The following is a 22,527-nucleotide window of genomic DNA, read 5'->3' as shown; positions in this document are numbered from 1 at the left end:
AGCTCACTCTCAAATGTTGTTTTTTACCATCATTGTAAGCCTGCCACACACACACTATACAATACATTTATTAAACATAAGAATGAGTGTGAGTTTTTGTCACAACCCGGCTCGTGGGAAGTGACAAAGAGCTCTTATAGGACTAGGGCACAAATAATAATATAATAATAATCAATAATTTTGCTCTTTATTTAGCCATCTTACATATAAAACCTTATTTGTTCATCAGAAATTGTGAATAACTCACCACAGGTTAATGAGAAGGGTGTGCTTGAAAGGATGCACATAACTCTGCAATGTTGGGTTGTATTGGAGAGAGTCTGTCTTAAATCATTTTCCACACACAGTCTGTGCCTGTGTTTAGTTGTTATGCTAGTGAGGGCCGAGAATCCACTCTCATATAGGTATGTGGTGGCAAAGGGCATCAGTGTCTTAACAGCGCAATTTGCCAAGGCAAGATACTCTGAGCGCAGCGCTATCCAGAAATCTAGCAGTGGCTTCTGATTAAATTCAATTTTCACAGAACCGCTTGTTGCAATTTCGATGAGGACCTCTTGTTCAGATATCGGTTAGTGGACTAGAGGCAGGGCAGGAAAGGGATAACGAATCCAGTTGTTTGTGTCGTCCGCTTTGGGAAAGTACATGCGTAATTGCGCACCCAGATCACTCAGGTGCTTCACCATATCACTTTTGACATTGTCCGTAAGCTTGAGTTCATTTGCACACTAAATATCATACAATGATGGAAAGACCTATGTGTTGTCCTTGTCAATGCAGACAGAGAAGAGCTCCAACTTCTTAATCATAGTCTTAATTTTGTCCTGCACATTGAATATATTTGCAGAGAGTCCCTGTAATCATATATCCTTCAGGCGAGAAAAAACACCACCCAGATAAACCAGTCGTGTGAGAAACTCATCATCATACAAGCAGTCAGACAAGTGAAGAGGATGGTCAGTTAAGAAAACTTTAAGCTCGTCTATCAATTCMAAAAAACGTCGCTGCCCATATCATTGCATAGTGCAGAAAATACACAAGAGTCCAGGGGCCTTGCTTTAACAAAGTTAACCAGTTTCACTGCAGTGTCCAAAACGTCTTTCAAGCTGTCAGGCATTCCCTTGGCAGCAAGAGCCTCTCGGTGGATGCTGCAGTGTACCCAAGAGGCGTCRGGAGCAACTGCTTGCACGCGCGTAACCACTCCACTATTTCTCCCTGTCATGGCTTTTGTGACATCAGTACAGATACCAACACATCTTGACCACCAAAGTCCATTTGATGACACAAAGCTGTCCAGTACTTTAAAAAATCCTCTCCTGTTGTCTTGGTTTCCAGTGGTTTGCAGAAGAGGATGTCTTCYTTAATTGACCCCCCATAAACGTAACAGACATATACCAGGAGCTGTTCCAGGCCCGCCACGTCTGTTGACTCATCCAGCTGTAACGCATTGAATTCACTGGCTTGTATGCGAAGCAGTAATTGTTTCAAAACATCTCCTGCCATGTCACTGATGCGTCGTGAAACAGTGTTGTTTGATGAAGGAATTGTCTGTATAGTTTTTTGGGCCTTTTCCCCCAGCATTGTCCCAGCCATATCCATGGCAGCATGAATAATTAAGTCCTCCACAATAGTATGGGGCTTGCCTGTTCTAGCCACTCGGTAGCTCACCATATAAGTTGCTTCTAGCCCCTTCTTATTAATGGTATCTGTTGCTTTTCTACATGTCTTACTACTCGAAAGTCGTCTTTATTCATGCTCAAAAAACTCCCGTGGCTTATTTTTCAAATTGGTATGGTAAAGAGTGAAGTTTTCCTGCAAGAGAGTAAGGTAATGTAATTGGATGTTACATTTTTTGACTAGGCTACCTGTATTTGACATTGTGTTGTTATTTCGCTGAACACTAGATGGTTTAATTATATTGTTGGCAGTGAAATGAGGCGAATCAGGCGAGAAAACCACCCAAATGTATAGCTCTGTTGGAAAATATAAATGTACTGTCTGAAAATGTGAAGAAAAATGTAAAAAAAAAAAATTTGGCGTACCCCCGACGGCATTGCGCGTACCCCTGGTTTGGGAATACCTGGTGTCGATGAAAGGGAGGAGGTCAAAGAAGGATTTTTAACACTTGAGACAATTGAGACATGGATTGTGTATGTGTGCTGTTAAGAGGGTAAATGGGCAAGACAAAATATTTAATTGCTTTTGAACGGGGTATGGTAGTAGGTGCCAGGCTCACAGGGTTTGAGTGTGTCAAGAACTGCAACGTTGCTGGGGTTTTATGAGCAACAGTTTCCCTTGTCTCTACAAATTCCTGTGCAGTCAACAAATTATTTGTAATTATAAACTGGGTGGTTCGAACCCTGAATGCTGATTGTCTGAAAGCCGTGGTATATCAGATCGTATTCCACAGGTATGAAAAAACAAATGTTCTAATTAAGTTGGTAACCAGTTTATAATAGCAATAAGGCAMCTTGGGGGTTTGTGGTGTATGGCCAATATYCACAGCTGAGGGCTGTATCCAGGCACTCCATGTTGCATTGTGCATATGAACAGCCCTTAGCTGTGGTATATTGGCCATATACCACACCCCCAGGCCTTGTTGCTTAATTATGTTCTGGATCCCTGACCATCCACTCAAGAAAAAATTCGGCCCGAGGCTGAATCTAAGTGATGATCCCTGATTTAGACCTTGACACCTAAAACGCAACTTGTTGGCTTGGTCATTTCTATATGTCTCATCAAAGAAGAGAAACAGATTTATTTTATTAAATAACCTTTCAGGAGTGCAGTCCTTTATTTCCTCATCATTGACAATTTGATGTCTCTTCTCCCAGTAAACCTGTAAACAACTCTGTGCATGTGATCTGTTATCTGATTAACAGGAGACATTTAACCTGTACTACTATGAGTCAGACCGAGCGGTGGGCACGGCCATAAAAGAGACCCAGTTCACCAAGATCGACACCATCGCTGCTGATGAGAGCTTCACTGGAGTGGACCTGGGAGTCAGGAGACTCAAACTCAACACTGAGGTTCGCTCACTTATTAGAAACCAAAGTGCAGGCCTCCCGAGTGGCACAGCCGTCTAATGCACTGCATCGCAGTGCTAGAGGCGTCACTACAGACCTGGGTTTGATCCCAGGCTGTATCACAACCGCCCGTGACCGGGAGTCCCATAGGGCGACAATTGGCCCAGCGTCATCCGGGTTAGGGGAGGGTTTGGCCGAGGGGGCTTTACTTGGCTCATTGCGCTCTAGCGACTCCTTGTGGCGGGCCGGGTGCCTGCACGCTGACTTTGGTCGTCAGTTGGACGGTGTTTCCTCCAACACATTGGTCCAGCTGGCTTCCAGGTTAAGTGGGAGGTGTTAAGAAGCCTGGTTTGGCAGGTCATGTTTCGGAAGACGCATGACTCGTCCTTCGCGTCTCCTGAGCCCATTGGGAAGTTGCAGCAATGAGACAAGATCGTTATTGAATATCACAAATAAGGGGGTAAAATACCAACAAACAAAAAAATATTTWAAAAAAAGAAATCAAAGTGCAAAATTATGTTAGTTGATATAGACTTGGAAAATGACTTGTTTTGAGTGAGCAGTTGATTTCTACATCTTAGCCAGCATGGTGCTAAAGTGAGTGGAGCTCTCCATGGTGCTGAAAGTAGTTGTCTTCACCTGATCTCATGCCTTTCACAGTGCCACATTTTACTTTGCTCCCACTTTTACATAATTKTTGATGAATCATTGAGAGGTAATGTCCTCTCCTTCTCCTCCAGGTTCGAGGTGTGGGCCCCCTCACTAGACGAGGCTTCTACCTGGCCTTCCAGGACATCGGGGCGTGCATCGCCCTGACCTCTGTGAGGGTGTACTACAAGCGCTGCTCGGGCGTGGGCCGCAACCTGGCCGTGTTCACTGACGTGGTGACGGGCGCTGACTCCTCCTCCCTGGTGGAGGTCAGGGGTCAGTGTGTGGACCACGCCGAGGAGAGAGACACGCCCAAGATGTACTGCAGCGCCGAGGGGGAGTGGCTGGTGCCCATCGGGAGGTGTGTCTGCAGTGCAGGGTTCGAGGAGCACAGGGAGTCCTGCATCGGTGAGTCACACTCTGGGTCACTGATGTTGTGTTAGACTACCTTGTTTTACATTATGTTACTGTAGTGCATTACTTTATCTATACTTTGCCCTACCTGTGCTCAATCTGTGCATTTGTGGTCAATTTTCAGCCTTGGATGTTTTCTGTGTGTTTTGTGTGGTTGAGTTGATGGATGGTTTGGTTGAATAGCTCAAGTCCTGACTACTTTTAAGATGATAAGCTGTGGTGAGTCATGGGAAAAAAATCGTCTTTTTTTATTTTCTTGACTCTTTTTAATTTTTGTGTTGTTTATTTTCTCTGATGGACTGACCTCATTTAGAGACCAGTGTATATTTTAGGTGAACAGGGTTACGGTAATTAAAAACTATTAATCACTTCCCCTGGATAATTAAACATTAGAAGCATTCCGTCAGCTAAATGTGCCAAACGAGGCGAATGAGGTACGGAACACTGGTTCACCTGTCTCTGTTCTCTCACACACACACAACCACACACACACACACACACACACACACACACACACACACACACACACACACAACACACCACACACACACACACACACACACACACACACACCACACACACACACACACACACACACACACACACACACACACACACACACACACACACACACACACATCTTCTCTCATCTACATACCTGTTTACGCCCTGAAGGAAACACACTCTCCTGGGAGCAAAGGCATAGACGGCTCTTGGCACACACCACAAACACACCAGAGAGATGAAGGGAACTTATGTGTTTGTGTGTGTTGCGGCGGGTAGACACTCACGCTTTCCATAATTAGTTGGCGGCTCCCATTAGCACTCAGATCAATATGTATGCAGAAAAGCAGTCAGCTAGAAAATGTTTTAGTTTATGTTTTAGATGCTTGTCTCGTGAATCTCTCCATTTGTGTATAGTCAAGACATAAACATATAGCATTACAATAGTGCCTAGTCCTTGTGGTAGCTGCAGTAGCTGTAGTAGTGGGCTGACATGTGTATGTGTGTGTGTGTGCGCACAAGCGTGTGTGCTGCTGTGCGTGTGTGCTGCATTTGTGTGTGCAGAGGACTCTTCTCTCTGTGACCTAACTGGGTCACTGTGCTAATTCACCTCTCTCAGTCACGCACATCCCAGGACACGAGACGAGACCAGCCAGGTCGCTCGAAATCCAAGACGATAATCAACGTCTTTCAGGTCCAGGACGTCAGGAGATACCTTCAAAACCAGCCGCAAGGGGAAACATTGAGCAGCTATTACCATCAAGTAGGGTTGCGGTTGCTAGGGCTTTGTGACGGAGATGGCAGATGGGCGTACACTTTGAGCTCTGACCCCGAGGGCTGCGTGTTCAATTCCAGTTCTAGGCACTCATTTTGCATCCCTTCATTTTAACCTTGTCCCAAACCTTAACCATTCGGAATTAACGCATCAACTTAACTGTCAAAATTTGACGTTTATCCCTCCCCTGGACAAATGTCGGATATTGTAGTCAGACGCGGAGCACGCTGACAGCCGATTGAGAGAGAGAGAGAGAGAGAGAGAGAGAGAGAGAGAGAGAGAGAGAGAGAGAGAGAGAGAGAAGAGAGAGAGAGAGAGAGAGAGAGAGCAGATGTAGAGAACCCTATATTTGCAGACTGCTACAAAGAGGGAATGTAAGCAACTTCATTTTCCACACAAGACCATCCCCTGCATGGCACAGTATCAAGAGTATTTCAAGAGAGAGGGTATTGGCCCAGGGTGGAAACTCAGAAAACTATACATTAAGGAAATTGAAACAATCTCTGTCAATGTGTACAAGTCTGGGACAGTAATGGGCAGGGCATCCTCAAGCCAATCAGTTGTGTTGTGACAAGGTAGGCGTGGTAAACAGAAGATAGCCCTATTTGGTAAAAGACCAAGTCCATATATCTCAAGAACAGCTCAAATAAGCAAAGAGAAATGACAGTCATCATTACTTTAAGATATTGAAGGTCATGAAACTTTGAAAGTTTCTTCAAGTGCAGTCGCAAAAACCATCAAGCGCTATGATGAAACTGGCTCTCATGAGGACCGCCACAGGAAAGGAAGATCCAGAGTTACCTCTGCTGCAGAAGATAAGTTCATTAGAGTTATCAGCCTCAGAAATTGCAGCCCAATGAAATGCTGAGTTCAAGAAACAGACACATCTCAACATCAACTGTTCAGAGGAGACTGCGTGAATCAGGCCCTCATGGTCAAATTGCTGCAAAGAAACCACCACTAAAGGACACCAATAAGAAGAAGAGTCATGCCTGAGCCAAGAAACACGGGCAATGGACATTAGACCAGTGGATATCTGTCCTTTGGTCTGATGAGTCCAAATGTAAGATTTTTGGTTCCAACCGCTGTGTCTTTGTGAGATGCAGAGTAGATGAACGGATGATCTCTGCGTGTGTGGTTCCCACCGTGAAGCACGGAGGAGGAGGAGGTGTGATGGTGTGGGGGTGCTTTGCTGGTGACACTGTCTGTGATTTATTTATAATTCAAGGCACACTTAACCAGTATGGCTACCACAGCATTCTGCAGTKATACGACATCCCATCTGGTTTGTGCTTGGTGGGACATTCATTTGTTTTTCAACAGGACAATGACCCAACACACCTTCAGGCTGTGTAAGGGCTATTTGACTAAGAAGGAGAGTGATGGAGTGCTGCTTCAGATGACCTGGCCTCCACAATCACCCGACCTCAACCCAATTGAGATGGTTTCGGATGAGTTGGACCGCAGAGTGAAGGAAAAGCAACCAACAAGTGCTCAGCATATGTGGGAACTCCTTCAAGACTGTTGGAAAAGCATTCCAGGTGAAGCTGGTTGAGAGAGAGTGTGCAAAGCTGTCAAAGACAAATGGTGATTACTTTGAAGAATCTCTAAYATAAAATATATTTTGATTTGTTTAACACTTTTTTGGTTACTACATGATTCCATATGTATTATTTCATTGATTTGATGTCTTCACTATTATTCTACAATGTAGAAAATAGTAAAAATGAAGAAAAACCCTTGAATGATTATGTGTGTCCAAACTTCTGACTGGTACTGTACATGATCAAAAACAAATTTTAGAATCAACTATTAAAGTTGATCCAATTACATTGAATGAACTACAAGACAAAATACAAACCCACTCCAACCTGAAAAGATCTGTGGGGTTGGTGGTATCCTAAATGAAGTGATAAAATATACAGACCACAAATTCCAATTGGCTATACTTAAACTTTGTAACATCATCCTCAGCTCTGGCATATTCCCCAATATTTGTAACCAAGGACTGATTACCACAATCCACAAAAGTGGAGACAAATTTTACCCTAGTAACTACCGTGGGATATGCGTCAACATCAACCTTGGGAAAATCCTCTGCGTTACCATTAACAGCTGACTCGTACATTTCCTCAGCGAGAACAATGTACTGAGCAAATGTCAAATTGGCTTTTTACCAAATTACCGTGCAACAGACCACGTATTCACCCTGCACACCCAATTGACAAACAAACAAACCAAAACAAAGGCAAAGTCTTCTCATTCTTTGTTGATTTCAAAAGAGCTTTCGACTCAATTTGGAATGAGGGCCTGCTATACAAATTAATGGAAAGTGGTGTTGGGAGAAAAATATACAACATTATAAAATCCATGTAAACAAACAAGTATGCCGCCACGGCACAAGCCAAGGGGGGGTCCAACCCAGACAGGAAGATCACGTCAGTGACTCAACCCACTCAAGTGACGCACCCCTCCTAGGGACGGCATGGAAGAGCACCAGTAAGCCAGTGACTCACCCCTGTAATAGGGTTAGAGGCAGAGAATCCCAGTGGAGAGAGGGAACCGGCCAGGCAGAGACAGCAAGGGCGGTTCGTCTCCAGAGCCTTTCCGTTCCCCTTCACACTCCTGGGCCAGACTACACTCAATCATATGACCTACTGAAGTCTTCAGTAAAGACTTAAAGGTTGAGACCGAGTCTGCGTTCTCACATGGGTAGGCAGACCATTCCATAAAAATGGAGCTCTATAGGAGAAAGCCCTGCCTCCAGCTGTTTGCTTAGAAATTCTAAGGACAATTAGGAAGCCTGCGTCTTGTGACCGTAGCGTACGTGTAGGTATGTACGGCAGGACCAAATCGGAAAGATAGTAGGAGCAAGCCCATGTAATGCTTTGTAGGTTAGCAGTAAAACCTTGAAATCAGCCCTTGCCTTAACAGAAGCCAGTGTAGGGAGGCTAGCACTGGAGTAAGGTATGGATAATTTAGCACTAACTGAAGTTTATTTAGTGCTTTATCCGGGTAGCCGGAAAGTAGAGCATTGCAGTAGTCTAACCTAGAAGGAACAAAAGCATGGATTAATTTTTCTGCATCATTTTTGGTTTTAGAACCCATTGCCCTTTATGATTGTGAAGTCTGGGGTACGCTAACCAACCAAGAATTCACAAAATGCGACAAAACACCAAATTGAGAATTATGCAAAATGATATTCCTTGTACAACGTTAAACACAAAATAATGCATGCAGAGCAGAATTAAGCAGATACCGCGTAATTTATCAAAATCCAGAAAAGAGATGTTAAATTCTACAACCACCTAAAATGAAGCGATTCCCAAACCTTCCATAACAAAGGCATCACCTACAGAGAGATGAACCTGGAGAAGAGTCCCCTAAGCAAGCTGGTCCTGAGGCTCTGTTCACAAACAGACCCCACAGAGCCCCAGGACAGCAAAACAATTAGACCCAACTATAAAGCAAGATGCAGACACAGGAGGCAGATGGTTAGAGTCCAAGATGTTATTAACAATCCAAAAGGGGAAGGCAAGAGAATGGTCGTGGACATGCAAAAGGTCAAAACCAGTTCAGAGTTCCAGAGGTACAGAATGGCAGGCAGACTCGAGGTCAGGGCAGGCAGAATGGTCAGGCAGGCGGGAATGGAGTCCAGAAAAACAGGCAAAGGTTAAAACCGGGAGCACTAGTAAAAGAGAATAGAAAAGCAGGAGCACGGGAAAAACACGCTGGCTGACTTGAACATACAAGACGAACTGGCACAGAGAGACAGGAAACACAGGGATAAAATCACCAGGGAAAATAAGCGACGCCTGGAGGTGGTGGAGACAATCACAAGGACAGGTGAAACAGATCAGTGCATGACACCAACCAAATAAGTAGAAAAACAAAATATAATTTTTTGACACATAGGAAACAATTTGACAGAAAAACAGAGCAAACTAGAATTGTATTTGACCATAAACAGAGAGTACACAGTGACAGAATTAAGGAAAGCTTTGACTATGTACAGACTCAGTGAGCATAGCCTTGCTATTGGGAAAGGCCGTCGAAGGCAGACCTGGCTCTCAAGAGAAGACAGGCTATGTGCACACTGCCCACAAAATGAGGTGGAAACAGCTGCACTTCCTAACCTCCTGTCAAATGTATGACCGTATTAGAGACACATACAATGAGGCAAAAAGGTATTTAGTCAGCCACCAATTGTGCAAGTTCTCCCACTTAAAAAGATGAGAGAGGCCTGTAATTTTCATCACAGGTACACTTCAACTATGACAGACAAAATGAGAAAAAAAAATCCAGAAAATCACATTGTAGGATTTTTAATGAATTTATTTGCAAATTATGGTGGAAAATAAGTATTTGGTCACCTACAAACAAGCAAGATTTCTGTCTCTCACAGACCTGGTAACTTCTTCTTTAAGAGGCTCCTCTGTCCTCCACTCGTTACCTGTATTAATGGCACCTGTTTGAACTTGTTATCAGTATAAAAGACACCTGTCCACAACCTCAAACAGTCACACTCCAAACTCCACTATGGCCAAGACCAAAGAGCTGTCAAAGGACACCAGAAACAAAATTGTAGACCTGCACCAGGCTGGGAAGACTGAATCTGAATAGGTAAGCAGCTTGGTTTGAAGAAACAACTGTGGGAGCAATTATTAGGAAATGGAAGACATACAAGACCACTGATAATCTCCCTCGATCTGGGGCTCCACGCAAGATCTCGCCCATGGGGTCAAAATGATCACAAGAACGGTGAGCACAAAATCCCAGAACCACACGGGGGGACCTAGTGAATGACCTGCAGAGAGCTGGGACCAAAGTAACAAAGCCTACCATCAGTAACACACTACGCCGCCAGGGACTCAAATCCTGCCGTGCCAGACGTGTCCCCCTGCTTAAGCCAGTACATGTCCAGGCCCGTCTGAAGTTTGCTAGAGAGCATTTGGATGACCAGAAGAAGATTGGGAGAATGTCATATGGTCAGATGAAACCAAAATATAACTTTTTGGTAAAAACTCAACTCGTCGTGTTTGGAGGACAAAGAATGCTGAGTTGCATCCAAAGAACACCATACCTACTGTGAAGCATGGGGGTGGAAACATCATGCTTTGGGGCTGTTTTTCTGCAAAGGGACCAGGACGACTGATCCGTGTAAAGGACAGAAAAATGGGCCCATCTATCGTGAGATTTTGAGTGAAAACCTCCTTCCATCAGCAAGGCATTGAAGATGAAACGTGGCTGGGTCTTTCAGCATGACAATGATCCCAACACACCGCCCGGGCAACGAAGGAGTGGCTTCGTAAGAAGCATTTCAAGGTCCTGGAGTGGCCTAGCCAGTCTCCAGATCTCAACCCCATAGAAAAACTTTGGAGGGAGTTGAAAGTCCGTGTTGCCCAGCACAGCCCCAAAACATCACTGCTCTAGAGGAGATGTGCATGGAGGAATGGGCCAAAATACCAGCAACAGTGTGTGAAAACCTTGTGAAGACTTACAGAAAACGTTTGACCTCTGTCATTGCCAACAAAGGGTATAACAAAGTATTGAGATAAACTTTTGTTATTGACCAAATACTTATATTCATTAAAAATCCAGGATTTTATTTTCTAATTTTGTCTGTCATAGTTGAAGTGTACCTATGATGAAAATTACAGGCCTCTCATCTTTTTAAGTGGGAGAACTTGCACAATTGGTGGCTGACTAAATACTTTTGCCCCACTGTATGTGTGCTGCATGTGTGTGAGCATGAGATCTCTACGTGAAGGATTGTGTGATGTCACTAAAAAGTGTCAGGGAGGAAATAGAAGAAGGTGAAGAGGAAGATAGAGGGAGAAGAAAAGAAGAGAATGGAAGAGGAGAGAAGAGACGGATCCCTCACTTTGATATAGAAGGCTGGTCGACAGCTCCCTTGTCACGCTAAAAGTGACATTCAAAATAGAGCATGTCACTGCAGTGTGTGTGTGTGTTGTGTGTGTGTGTGTGTGTGTGTGTGTGTGTGTGTGTGTGTGTGTGTGTGTGTGTGTGTGTGTGTGTGTGTGGTGTGTGTGTGTTGTGTGTGTCCGATGTGTCCGTGTGTGCGTGTGTGCGTGTGTGTGTGTGTGTGCTAGCCCGCCCCAGGGCTTTTGACAGCTAGGGGAGAATGAAGTAAAGTGGTTCAATCCCATACAGAGAGATACAGAGAGATACAGAGAGAGCGACTGAGGACACACTGATACGGGACACACACACTTAGCCTGATTACATTCACTCAAGTCAACCAGCCTATCTGACCTTGTTACAGAGGGTGGGGGGAGACACACAGACACAAACAGAGCGACAGAGAGACAGAGACAGCGAGAAAGTGAAACAGACAGAGGGAGAGAGGGAGAGAGAGAGAGAGAGAGACACTGAGACAGACAAGAAAAGCGGAGGGAGAGAGAACGAGATAATGAGAGAGAGAGGGAAAGAAAGGGGCAGAGTGAGAGAAAGCAAGAGATCCTTATCCTCCCACCGGCCTACCTCAGTGGTTTAGCTCACTGCAATAGTAAACACATTGTGAGAGTGGTTTTGTTTGTCCCAGGCAGGCATGGCATTAGATCTATGAATCTATGAAAGAGATCAAGTACACACATCACTGATTCCCATGCTGGACAGAAAACATGGTGAAAAAATACATGATGTCTGCAACAATGATATGATCTTCTATTTCACAGACAAACATATTTTCACATATTTTAAGTGAATCTAATTGGTGAGGTCTTATTTTAGTGGATCACCATCTGTTTAAAATTCCTGTGTTGTGGAATTTCATCTAGTTTCCTTTTTTCTAAGGATACCAGTTTCCCCGAGGGTTAGTACTGTAGTTAGGGAAACTTTATTTAATGAGGAAACAGAACACAGGGACATACTGTACAATTGACCCTTCGCTGAATGAAATATTTAGCATATAGAATAACAATCCTGGCTAGACTTGCCTGGCCAAAGAATTCAACTATTGATTATGGAGAACAATTGCCTATTCAGACAATGAGCTAAATGCTTAAAACATTACAGACCGCATCCCTTCAATGTGAGTTTAAAATAACTGCCAAATAAGGGCAATATATCATTGATTTAGGTCCAGTTTCTCAGACACAGATTAAGCCTAGTGCTGGACTAAAAAGCAAGCTCAATAGAAAATCTCCATTGAAAGTGCTTTTTAGTCCATGACTAGGCTTAATCTGTATCTGGAAAACCGGCCCTTGAAATTTAAGTGTCCGAATTTTCTTATACATTTTGTATTTTTTTAATATAAAATATATACAGTCCCAGTCAACGTTTTGGACACACCTAATCACTTAAGAGTTTTTCTTTACTTTTACTATTTTCTACATTGTAGAATAATAGTGAAGGCATCAAAACTATGAAATTACACATATGGAATCATGTAGTAACCAAAAAAGTGTTTTAAACAAATCAAAATATACACAACCATAAAGCCACCCTTTGCCTTGATGATGTCTTTGCACACTCTTGGCAGTCTCTCAACCAGCTTCATGAGTAATGCTTTTCCAAAAGTCTTGAAGGAGTTCCCACATATGCTGAACACTTGTTGGGTGCTTTTCCTTCACTCTGCGGTCCAACTCATCCCAAACCATCTCAATTGGGTTGAGGTTGGATGATTGTGGAGGCCAGGTCATCTGAAGCAGCACTCCACCAATCTCCTTCTTGGTCAAATAGCCCTTACAAATAGCCCATCATGACAGACCTTCACACCATCACACCTCCTCCTCCATGCTTCACGGTGGGAACCACGAACGCAGAGATCATCCGTTCACCTACTCTGCATCTCACAAAGACACGGCGGTTGTAACCAAAAATCTCAAATTTGGACTCATCAGACCAAAGGACAGATTTCCACTGGTCTAATGTCCATTGCTCGTGTTTCTTGGCCCAAGCAAGACTCTTCTTCTTATTGGTGTCCTTTAGTAGAGTTTTTTATTCAGCAATTCGACCATGAAGGCCTGATTCACACAGTCTCCTCTGAACAATTGATGTTGAGATGTCTGTTACTTGAACTCTGTGAAGCATTTATTTAGTCTGCAATCTGAGGTGCAGTTAACTCTAATGAACTTATCCTCTGCAGCAGAAGTATCTCTGGATACCACCCCTACCCTGTCACAACACAACTGATTTGCTTAAATGCATTAAGAAGGAAAAAAATTCCACARATTAACTTTTAACAAGGCACACCTGTTAATTGAAACACATTCCAGGTGACTACCTTATGAAGCTGGTTGAGAGAAGGCCAAGAGTGTGCAAAGCTGTCATCAAGGCAAAGGGTGGCTACTTTGAAGAATCTCAAATATAAAATATATTTTGATTTGTTTAACACTTTTTGGGTTTCTACATGATTCCATATCTGTTATTTCATAGTTTTGATGTCTTCACTATTACGCTACAATTTAGAAAATAGTAAAAATAAAGAAGAGCCCAAGAATGAGTAGGTGTGTCCTAACTTTTGACTGGGACTCTATATACAGTTCATTCGGAAAGTATTCAAACCCCTTTACTTTTTCCACATTTTGTTAAGTTACGTTTACAGCCTTCCTCTARAATTGACACACAATACACCATAATGGCAAAGCAAAAACAGGTTTCTTTACATTTTTGCAAAAAAATAAATATATACAGTATATCACATTTACGTAAGTATTCAGACCCTTTACTCAGTACTTTGTTGAAGCACCTTTGGCAGATTACAGCCTCGAGTCTACTTGGGTATGACGCTACAAGCTTCGCACACCTGTATTTGCGGAGTTTCTCCCATTTTCTCTGCAGATCTGCTCAAGCTCTGTCAGGTTGGATGGGGAGCATCGCTGCACAGCAATATTCAGGTCCCTCCAGAGATGTTTGATCGGGTTCAAGTCCAGGCTCTGGCTGGGCCACTCAAGGACATTCAGAGTCGTTGCCCTGTTGGAAGGTGAACTTTCGCCCCAGTCCTGAAAGCTCTGGAGCAGGTTTTCAACAATGATCTCTCTGTACTTTGCTTTGATCATCTTTCCCTCGATCCTGACTAGTTTCCCAGACCCTGCCGCTGAAAGACATCCCCACAGCATGATGCTGCCACCACCATGCTTCACCGTACGGATGGTGCCAGGTTTCCTCCAGGCGTGACGCTTGGTAATCAGGCCCTTTGGCATATTCCAAGCACGCTATCATGTGCCTTTTACTGAGGAGTGGCATCTGTCTGGCTCTCCCATCTCCACAGAGGAACTCTGGAGCTCTGTCAGAGTTACCATCAGGTACTTGGTCATCTCCTTGACTAAGGCCCTTCTCCCCCGATTGCTTAGTCTAGGAAGAGTCTTGGTGGTGCCAAACTTCTTCCATTTAAGAATGATAGAGGCCAGTGTGTTCTTGGGAACCTTCAATGCTGCAGAAATGTTTTGGTACTCTTTCCCACATCTCTGCATTGACACAATCCTGTCTCGGAGCTCTACGGACATTTACTACAACCTTGTGTTTTAGTTTTTGCTCTGACATGCACCGTCTTCCTTATATAGACAGGTGTCTGCCTTTCCAAATCATGTTCAATCAATTGAATTTACCACAGCTGGACTCCAATCAAGTTGTAGAAGCATCTCAAGGATGATCAACGTTAACAGGATGTACCTGATCTCAATTTCGAGTCTCATAGCAAAGGGTCTGAATACTTATGTAAATAAGATATTTCATTTTTTTAGGTTTAATACATTTGCTAAAAATTCTAAAAACCTGTTTTCAATTTGTCATTATGTGATATTGAGTGTAGATTGAATCCAATTTTAGAATAAGACTGTAACGTAACAAAATGTGGGAAAAGTCAAGGGGTCTGTATACTTTCCGAAGGCACTGTATGCCTTTTTTTTGTAATGCTTTATTTGGTTACCCTTTCCAAGGGACCTAAAAATATAATAGTGAAAGATTTCGTTTTTCATATTTACATAAATTGTCAGGCAATTCCGACAGCTCCTCTCAGACTGAACTGCATTTTCAGTCCTCTCGCTCTCTCTCTGTGTGTGTTTGTTGTGTGTGTGTGTGGGTGGTGTGTGTGTGTGTGTGTGTGTGGTGTGTGTGTGTGTGTGTGTGTGTGTGTGTGTGTGTGTGTGTGTGTGTGTGTGTGTGTGTGTGTGTGTGTGTGTGTGTGTGTGTGTGTGGTGTGTGTGTGTGTGTGTGTGTGTGTGTGTGTGGTGTGTGCTGCGTGTGTGTGTGTGTGTGTGTCACAGCGGCTGGCAGCTCTTGTAATTTGTCACTTTTCCCTCTTAGCAGACAACAATTATTGGCTCCTTCAGACACTGAGGGATTGTAGGATTGTTTGGGGCCTCTTTGACTCTCCTGTCAGCACAATCTCATCCTGGTCACTCATGAGAGGAGAGGAGAGAGAGAGAGAGAGAGAGAGAGAGAGAGAGAGAGAGAGAGAGAGAGAGAGAGAGAGGGTAAAGCAGCCAGAACGCTCAAGATCCAAAATTAAATGCAACGTCTGTCCAGGTAACCAGGACGTTGGGAGATTACTTTAAAACCAGCCACTAGGGGCAACGGTGAGCGCTAAACCACAAGCTCCGGCTCCTTGGGTCTCTTGTTTTTKTTTTTTTTACGCTATCCCAAACCTTAACCGTTTTGGAATTAATGCCTAAACTTAACAGTCAAGTTGTTTCTGTTGTAAACGTAACCATATCTCAAACTAAACTGTTGAAACTTCTACATTTGACATTTTGGAGAAACGTAGACAAACGTTGGAATCTGAAGTCAAATTGGTAAAACCGTGAGATCTTGTAGGGTAGAGAGGGAGAAAGAGAGGGAGAGAGCGAGGGTGTGGTGGAAAGAAAAGGGAAAGAGAAAGGAGAGAAAGAGGGAGACAGTATGACACTTGGCCACATATTGTGATCATTATCTGTCAATGTGCCTCTGTAGAAAATATCACAGAAAGGCCCTGCGAGTCAACAACGAGAATTTAATATGCAKTTATTATTTATTAAATTCATCAAACAAAGAGGATCGAATACCCCTGGAGGGGGCCTTTCATATTGCCTGTCCTTTCACTGGCCTGTCAACATTTCCCTCCCTCCCTCTGTGTCTCTTTCTTTCTCTCTCTCTCTCTCTCTCACGCACACTCACACATGCACAAAAGCACACACACACACGCTCACACATTCAAGTCAGTCAGACAGCAGGCAAAGAGCTGTGTGTGCCCTGCTCTGACAGGGAGTCAAGGTGGAGCACCTGAAGCACCTCTGGGTCCCTGGGGTCCTTCCAGAGGGGAACACCTGACAGTCAGCTGGGAGTGGGACATCAGAGGGGCACTACTGTTGTATAAGTAGTCGCTTGATACTTGACAGAAAGGATGGAACGGACAAATGTGGCAATATCTTCAGGTCTGATGAACAATAGAACTCTATTTGTATATTTTTTKGATAAATTGGACTTTAAATTGTACTTGGTCTCAGAGGAAAGTGTATTATATTTTACAAAACTTCATGCCACTCCATTTGGTATGATATGTTACTTTACATTAGGATACATTACATTGGCCTACCAATGTAATAGCGGTCGTACAATACGAATTGTAGGACGTATAGTATCCTATACGTCCTACAATGTCTTGATTGCAATTTACCCATTTAGTATGATATGCTACGTTCGACTGCTTTAGTATGATATGTTACATTCGATTGCTTAAGTATGATATGCTATGTTGTTAATTAGCTAAAATGCTAAAGTTGTCCATGATGAGATTCAAACACTCAACCTTAGGGTTGCTAGACATTCACATTATACGCCCACCCATCCACAACCAACCAGCCTCCTTTTATTTTTTACCTTAAGTGACCTACTGTCCATACCTAATGTAACGCATCATACTAATTTGAGTGTCCCGGATTTACGTGTACTATGTAAAGTCTGTTCAATGTAATGTAACGTATCGTAAAGTAACATATCATACTAAATGGAGTGACACAGATTTCTGTTAAATATAATGTTTTGCTGTGAGACCAGACTGGGAAGCTAGTTCGATCTGTTATGATCTTCACTTTACCCTAAAATCTAAATGAGGACATTAGATAAATGGCTGATATAATCATGGTTGTCGTATTTCCAGTGCCTAAACCTGATCATTAAAATGAGGTAATAGATAGAACGAAAGATAATTAGGTGAGAACTTCATTACTCTCTGGCTCAGGTCCACTTGAGTGTATCATATAGTTATAATCACTGTCAAAATTAACTGGAGGGGGAATGCAGAGTTGAGATGATACGAGCCCAAATTGAAAAAAATCTCCTGAGAAATGGAATATGAACTTGTCAAATTAGATGTGTCCTTCTGTGAGCGTGTAAACAACTGGTGATCATCAGCAGTGCTTCTGTTTTGAGTTAGCTGACACATGGCCACGTAAACTCCCACACACACAGTGATACCCTCGGGGCAGGAAATCACTCTCTAATGCACATGGAGGGGAGTACACACACACACACACACATACACACATACAGTATGATCTCATTATCTCAAGTAGCTGTCAACATCTCCTTGGGGAGAGTCTTTCATCACCATACAAACTGTGTTCCGCCTCCATGTGAACTCCCAGGAAGGAAATTATTATTTCATCAATTAATTGTCATTATTTAATCATAAACCTATCAAATACCATTAGTTTGGTTGGAATTATTCAACTCTCAACTCTAAACTCACTCATGCAAACCCACAGCCAAACAAACACACCCTCTCACCCTCTCTCAAATACACTCTCAAATACACACACGCACACGGACACGTATCACAGACATGCCAATAGCAATTTGTGCAGGTCCCCCATTAGACAGACTGGGTTGTGCAAAACAAAACAACAAGAAAACTAAAACAGCAACAACAACAATCACCATTCTCACTGATAACCACAGCAGCTGCTAGCAGCGAGAGGAGAGAAGGGGGCATTGGGAGGGTGTGTGTCTGTGTGTTTGTGCTTGTGTGTGTCATAGTTGGGAATGTTGTTATTTTGCCAGGACTAATTAGCCGTCTTTGTTTGTTAGTCTGGTCCTCATTGTTAGAAGTGTGACGCTTATTTTATGGCCAACATTTTAAACTGGGATGAGGAGATTAAAAGATTCTCACTGCTGGGCCATTGTGACATAGGCGGTGTGAGTGAGGAGGGAAGTAGAGCGGAGAGGGAGAGGAGAGAGGGGGGAGAGAGAGAGAGAGAGCGAGAAAGAGAGAGAGAGAGAGAGAGAGAGAGAGAGAGAGGAGAGAGAGAGAGAGAGAGAGAAGAGAAGGAGAGGAGAAGAGGAGAGAGAGGGAGACTGCGGAGAGAGGAGAGAGGAGGAGCGGAGGAGAAGAGAGAGAGAGGGGGAGAGGAGAGAGAGGAGGAGAGGAAGAGAGAGAGAGAGAGGGAGAAGGAGGAGGGAGAGAGAGAAAGAGCGGGAGAGAGAGGAGAGAAATTGTATGTTGTTGATAAGAGAGGGAGCGAGGGGAGAAGTAAGCAGAGGCGAGGGAGAGGGAGCGAGGGAGCGAGGGAGAGAGAGAGGGAGGGAGAGAGCAGCAATAACAGAATTAATCATAACTGGACCAGAGGAGGCAACGTCGTGTCACTTAAACTTCCCCCCAATTTCCATTCTGATTGGTCAGGCACGTATCTCCACAGCAGGTACGGACAGCTATAGGCTTTCAGATCATGGCACAAAGCAACAGGGCTTACTCAGTGCGCAGACACACACACACACACAAAGCCCCGTTGTTCTCTGACAGTGAAGTCCATGTTATTAATGTTTAATACTCTGTCGGTCTAGGTCTCTGTCTGTCTGCATTCAATATATCTCGTATTAAAGGATGGGCATGCACACACACTGGTTATAAAGAGTGGTTGGTAGTGGGTCAATTATTAATGGAGTGTGTGCCACCTCTGGCCTAAACAATACTGCCCACCCAAGTCCAACCCTGAATCTAACAGCTATTAAAGATGGCAGTACAAAAACATGATACAAGACCTCACTGAGGCACTGCCAGCCAGCCTGGGTCTAGGGGGAGTTAGAGAACTTTATGAAATGATTTCCTGCCCTGACTTTACTGTGTTGAGTTAAACTGATGGGAGCACAGGAGCTGTCTCCTCTTTCAGACCCCTGCCTGCTGAAATGGCCTTTGTGAGCGTGTGCTGAAATGTGATCGATGGAGCTGTATTTGTATCACACTTGGAGGGCAGGGGACAAGTGAGTCACCCACTATCATCACAGAAATAGAGGGTGACATTTTGACAGTCACTGTCACTATATCACCTTGAATATTCTCTGTAGCTCTATTTCAAAACAAAGTTGGGTTGCAACAGGTACACATTGCCCTTTATGGACATTGAAAGATGTATTGAGTGGAAATAATGATTTCAAACCTGCATGAATAATTACGTTGACCAAGGATGCCGTGTATTAAGAGGTTTTGAAATACAGTTGAAGTCGGAAGTTTATACACCTTAGCCAAATACATTTAAACTCAGTTTTTCACAATTCCTGACATTTAAGCCTAGTAACAATACCCTGTCTTAGGTCAGTTAGGATCACCACTTTATTTTAAGAATGTGAAATGTCAGAATAATAGTAGAAAGAAAGATTTATTTCAGCTTTAATTTCTTTCATCACATTCCCAGAGGGTCAGAAGTTTACATACACTCAATTCGTATTTGGTAGCATTGCCTTTAAATTGTTTAACTTGGGTCAAACGTTTCGGGTAGCCTTCCACAAGCTTCCCACAATAAGTTGGGTGAATTCTGGCCCATTCCTCCTGACAGAGCTGGTGTAACTGAGTCAGGTTTGTAGGCCTCCTTGCTCACACACACTTTCAGTTCTGCCCACAAATGTTCTATAGGAATGAGGTTAGGGCTTTATGATGGCCACTCCAATACCTTGACTTTGGTGTCCTTAAGCCATTTTGCCACAACTTTGGAAGTATGCTTAGGGTCTTTGTCCATTTGGAAGACCCATTTGCGACCAAGCTTTCACTTCCTGACTGATGTCTTGAGATGTTGCTTCAATATATCCACATAATTGTCCTACCTCATGATGCCATCTATTTTGTGAAGTGCACCAGTCCCTCCTGCAGCAGAGCACCCCCACAACATGATGCTGCCACCCCCGTGCTTCACAGTTGGGATGGTGTTCTTCGGCTTGCAAGCCTCCCCCTTTTTCCTCCAAACATAACGATGGTCATTATGGCCAAACAGTTCTATTTTTGTTTCATCAGACCAGAAGGCATTTCTCCAAAAAGTCCGATCTTTGTCCCCATGTGCCGTTGCAAACTGTAGTCTGGCTTTTTTATGGCGRTTTTGGAGCAGTGGCTTCTTCCTTGCTGAGTGGTCTTTAAGGTTATGTCGATATAGGATTTGTTTTACTGTGGATATAGATACTTTTGTACCTGTTTCCTCCAGCACCTTCACAGGGTCCTTTTCTGTTGTTCTGGGATTGATTTGCACTTTTCGCACCAAAGTACGTTCATCTCTAGGATACAGAACGCGTCTCCTTCCTGAGCGGTATGACGGCTGCGTGGTCCCATGGTGTTTATACTTGCGTACTATTGTTTGTACAGAGAAATGTGGTACCTTCAGGCATTTGGAAATTGCTCCCAAGGATGAACCAGACTTGTGGAGGTCTACAATTCTTTCTGACGTCTTGGCTGATTGCTTTTGATTTTCCCATGATGTCAAGCAAAAAGCCATGACATAATTTTCTGGAATTTTCCAAGCTGTTTAAAGGCACAGTCAACTCAGTGTTTGTAAACTTCTGACCCACTGGAATTGTGATACAGTGAATTATAAGTTAAATAATCTGTCTGTAAACAATTGCTGGAAAAATTACTAGTGTCATGCACAAAGTAGATGTCCTAACCGACTTGCCAAAACTATAGTTTGTTAACAAGAAATGGGTGGAGTGGTTGAAAAACGAGTTTTAATGACTCCAACCTAAGTGTATATAAACTTCCGACTTCAACTGTACATGGTTGTGCTGTACAGCATCCACTCCTGTACTACACTCACTTTTGAGGCTGTCAAACTGATATACGGGGAGTAGCTGTGTACAATAGATAGATAATAGCTAGACAATGCGACACAGCATCCATTTCACCCTGAATTTCTATTTAGACTGGACTGCTCTGGWCTCAGAGACTGTTTATCAAAGACTGTCATGTTGAATGAATATGACTTAATATATAGAATATATGTTTTTATGCTCAGTAGAGGCAGCTGTGACACGTACATGCTTCTTGTCTTTGTTTCATCTCTCACAGCCCACTTAGTCCTTTTGAATTAAATAAATAATCAAAAACACTTGATTAATTTCCTCTCTGATGCTTCACAGCGAGTCATGAAACAGACTCAAAAGAGGAGACAAAGGCTCCTCTCTCACTTTTTCTCTCTCTCTCCCTCTCTTATTTGCCTGCTGTGTGCCTCAGGCATTAGTCTACTCTCTCTCCCTACATTTCTTTGAAAGTCTCCTTTTGTTTGTGAGGTATTGAAACTAGCCAGTTTCTCTCTCTCTCTTTCCGCCTCATCCTCCTCTTCCTTGTGCACCTCTCTCGCTCCTTTCTTTCTGACTGTCCTCACCTCTCTCTTTGTATCACTCTCTCGCTCTTCTACCCCTTTCTCTCTTTCTTCCTCTCCTGTTACCCCTCTCCCATCTCTCTCTCCACTCTGTTCCATCAGACACGGTTGAATGGTGACAGCCATTCAATCGGATAATTAACACCAGTTTAATGCTCATTACCCACCATGCATTGGTCTAGTTTGATTTGTAATTACGAGGCATTTTCAAAGGAAAACACGTTTAGATCTGTGTAGCACTCTTTTTCTGATGACTTTATCAATGCCATTGATTTAAACCTACTGGGAAAGCAGGAGTTATCGGATGGGTTATTATCAGCAATTACTGTAGCCTACTCTCCTGGCCTGTGCATCAGATTATGTCTGTACATTTTCTTACTCTTTGAAAATTGTGTTGCCATTTATAGAAAAAGGTTTCTCTCTTTCCTCCTTTTTCTAAGTTGTTGGTTTTATTGTGTTTCTGTTTATTATACTTAGGACATTTAATTAGCTGGGAAAGTGAATCTACAGATATATTCTGGTCATATTTCAGCCTCTGGGATAAACAAATATTTTCCACTTGGACAATTTCAGATGTGTCATT

General features: G+C 43.3%; 1 protein-coding gene across 1 annotated transcript in view; it reads left to right on the top strand.

The window, feature by feature from the left end:
• Positions 1-22,527, top strand: part of epha8 (eph receptor A8) — a 102,322-nt gene that overhangs the window by 65,645 nt on the left and 14,150 nt on the right. The window contains 3 exon segments of the mRNA XM_070444838.1: positions 2,880-3,029; positions 3,767-4,082; positions 11,314-11,322. Of these exon segments, the coding sequence (XP_070300939.1) occupies positions 2,880-3,029; positions 3,767-4,082; positions 11,314-11,322 (475 nt within the window).

The sequence above is a fragment of the Salvelinus sp. IW2-2015 genome, linkage group LG1 (genome assembly GCF_002910315.2).
Source record: "Salvelinus sp. IW2-2015 linkage group LG1, ASM291031v2, whole genome shotgun sequence".
NCBI classification, from domain to species: Eukaryota; Metazoa; Chordata; class Actinopteri; order Salmoniformes; family Salmonidae; genus Salvelinus; species Salvelinus sp. IW2-2015.
This window is presented reverse-complemented; position numbering and strand designations above follow the sequence as displayed.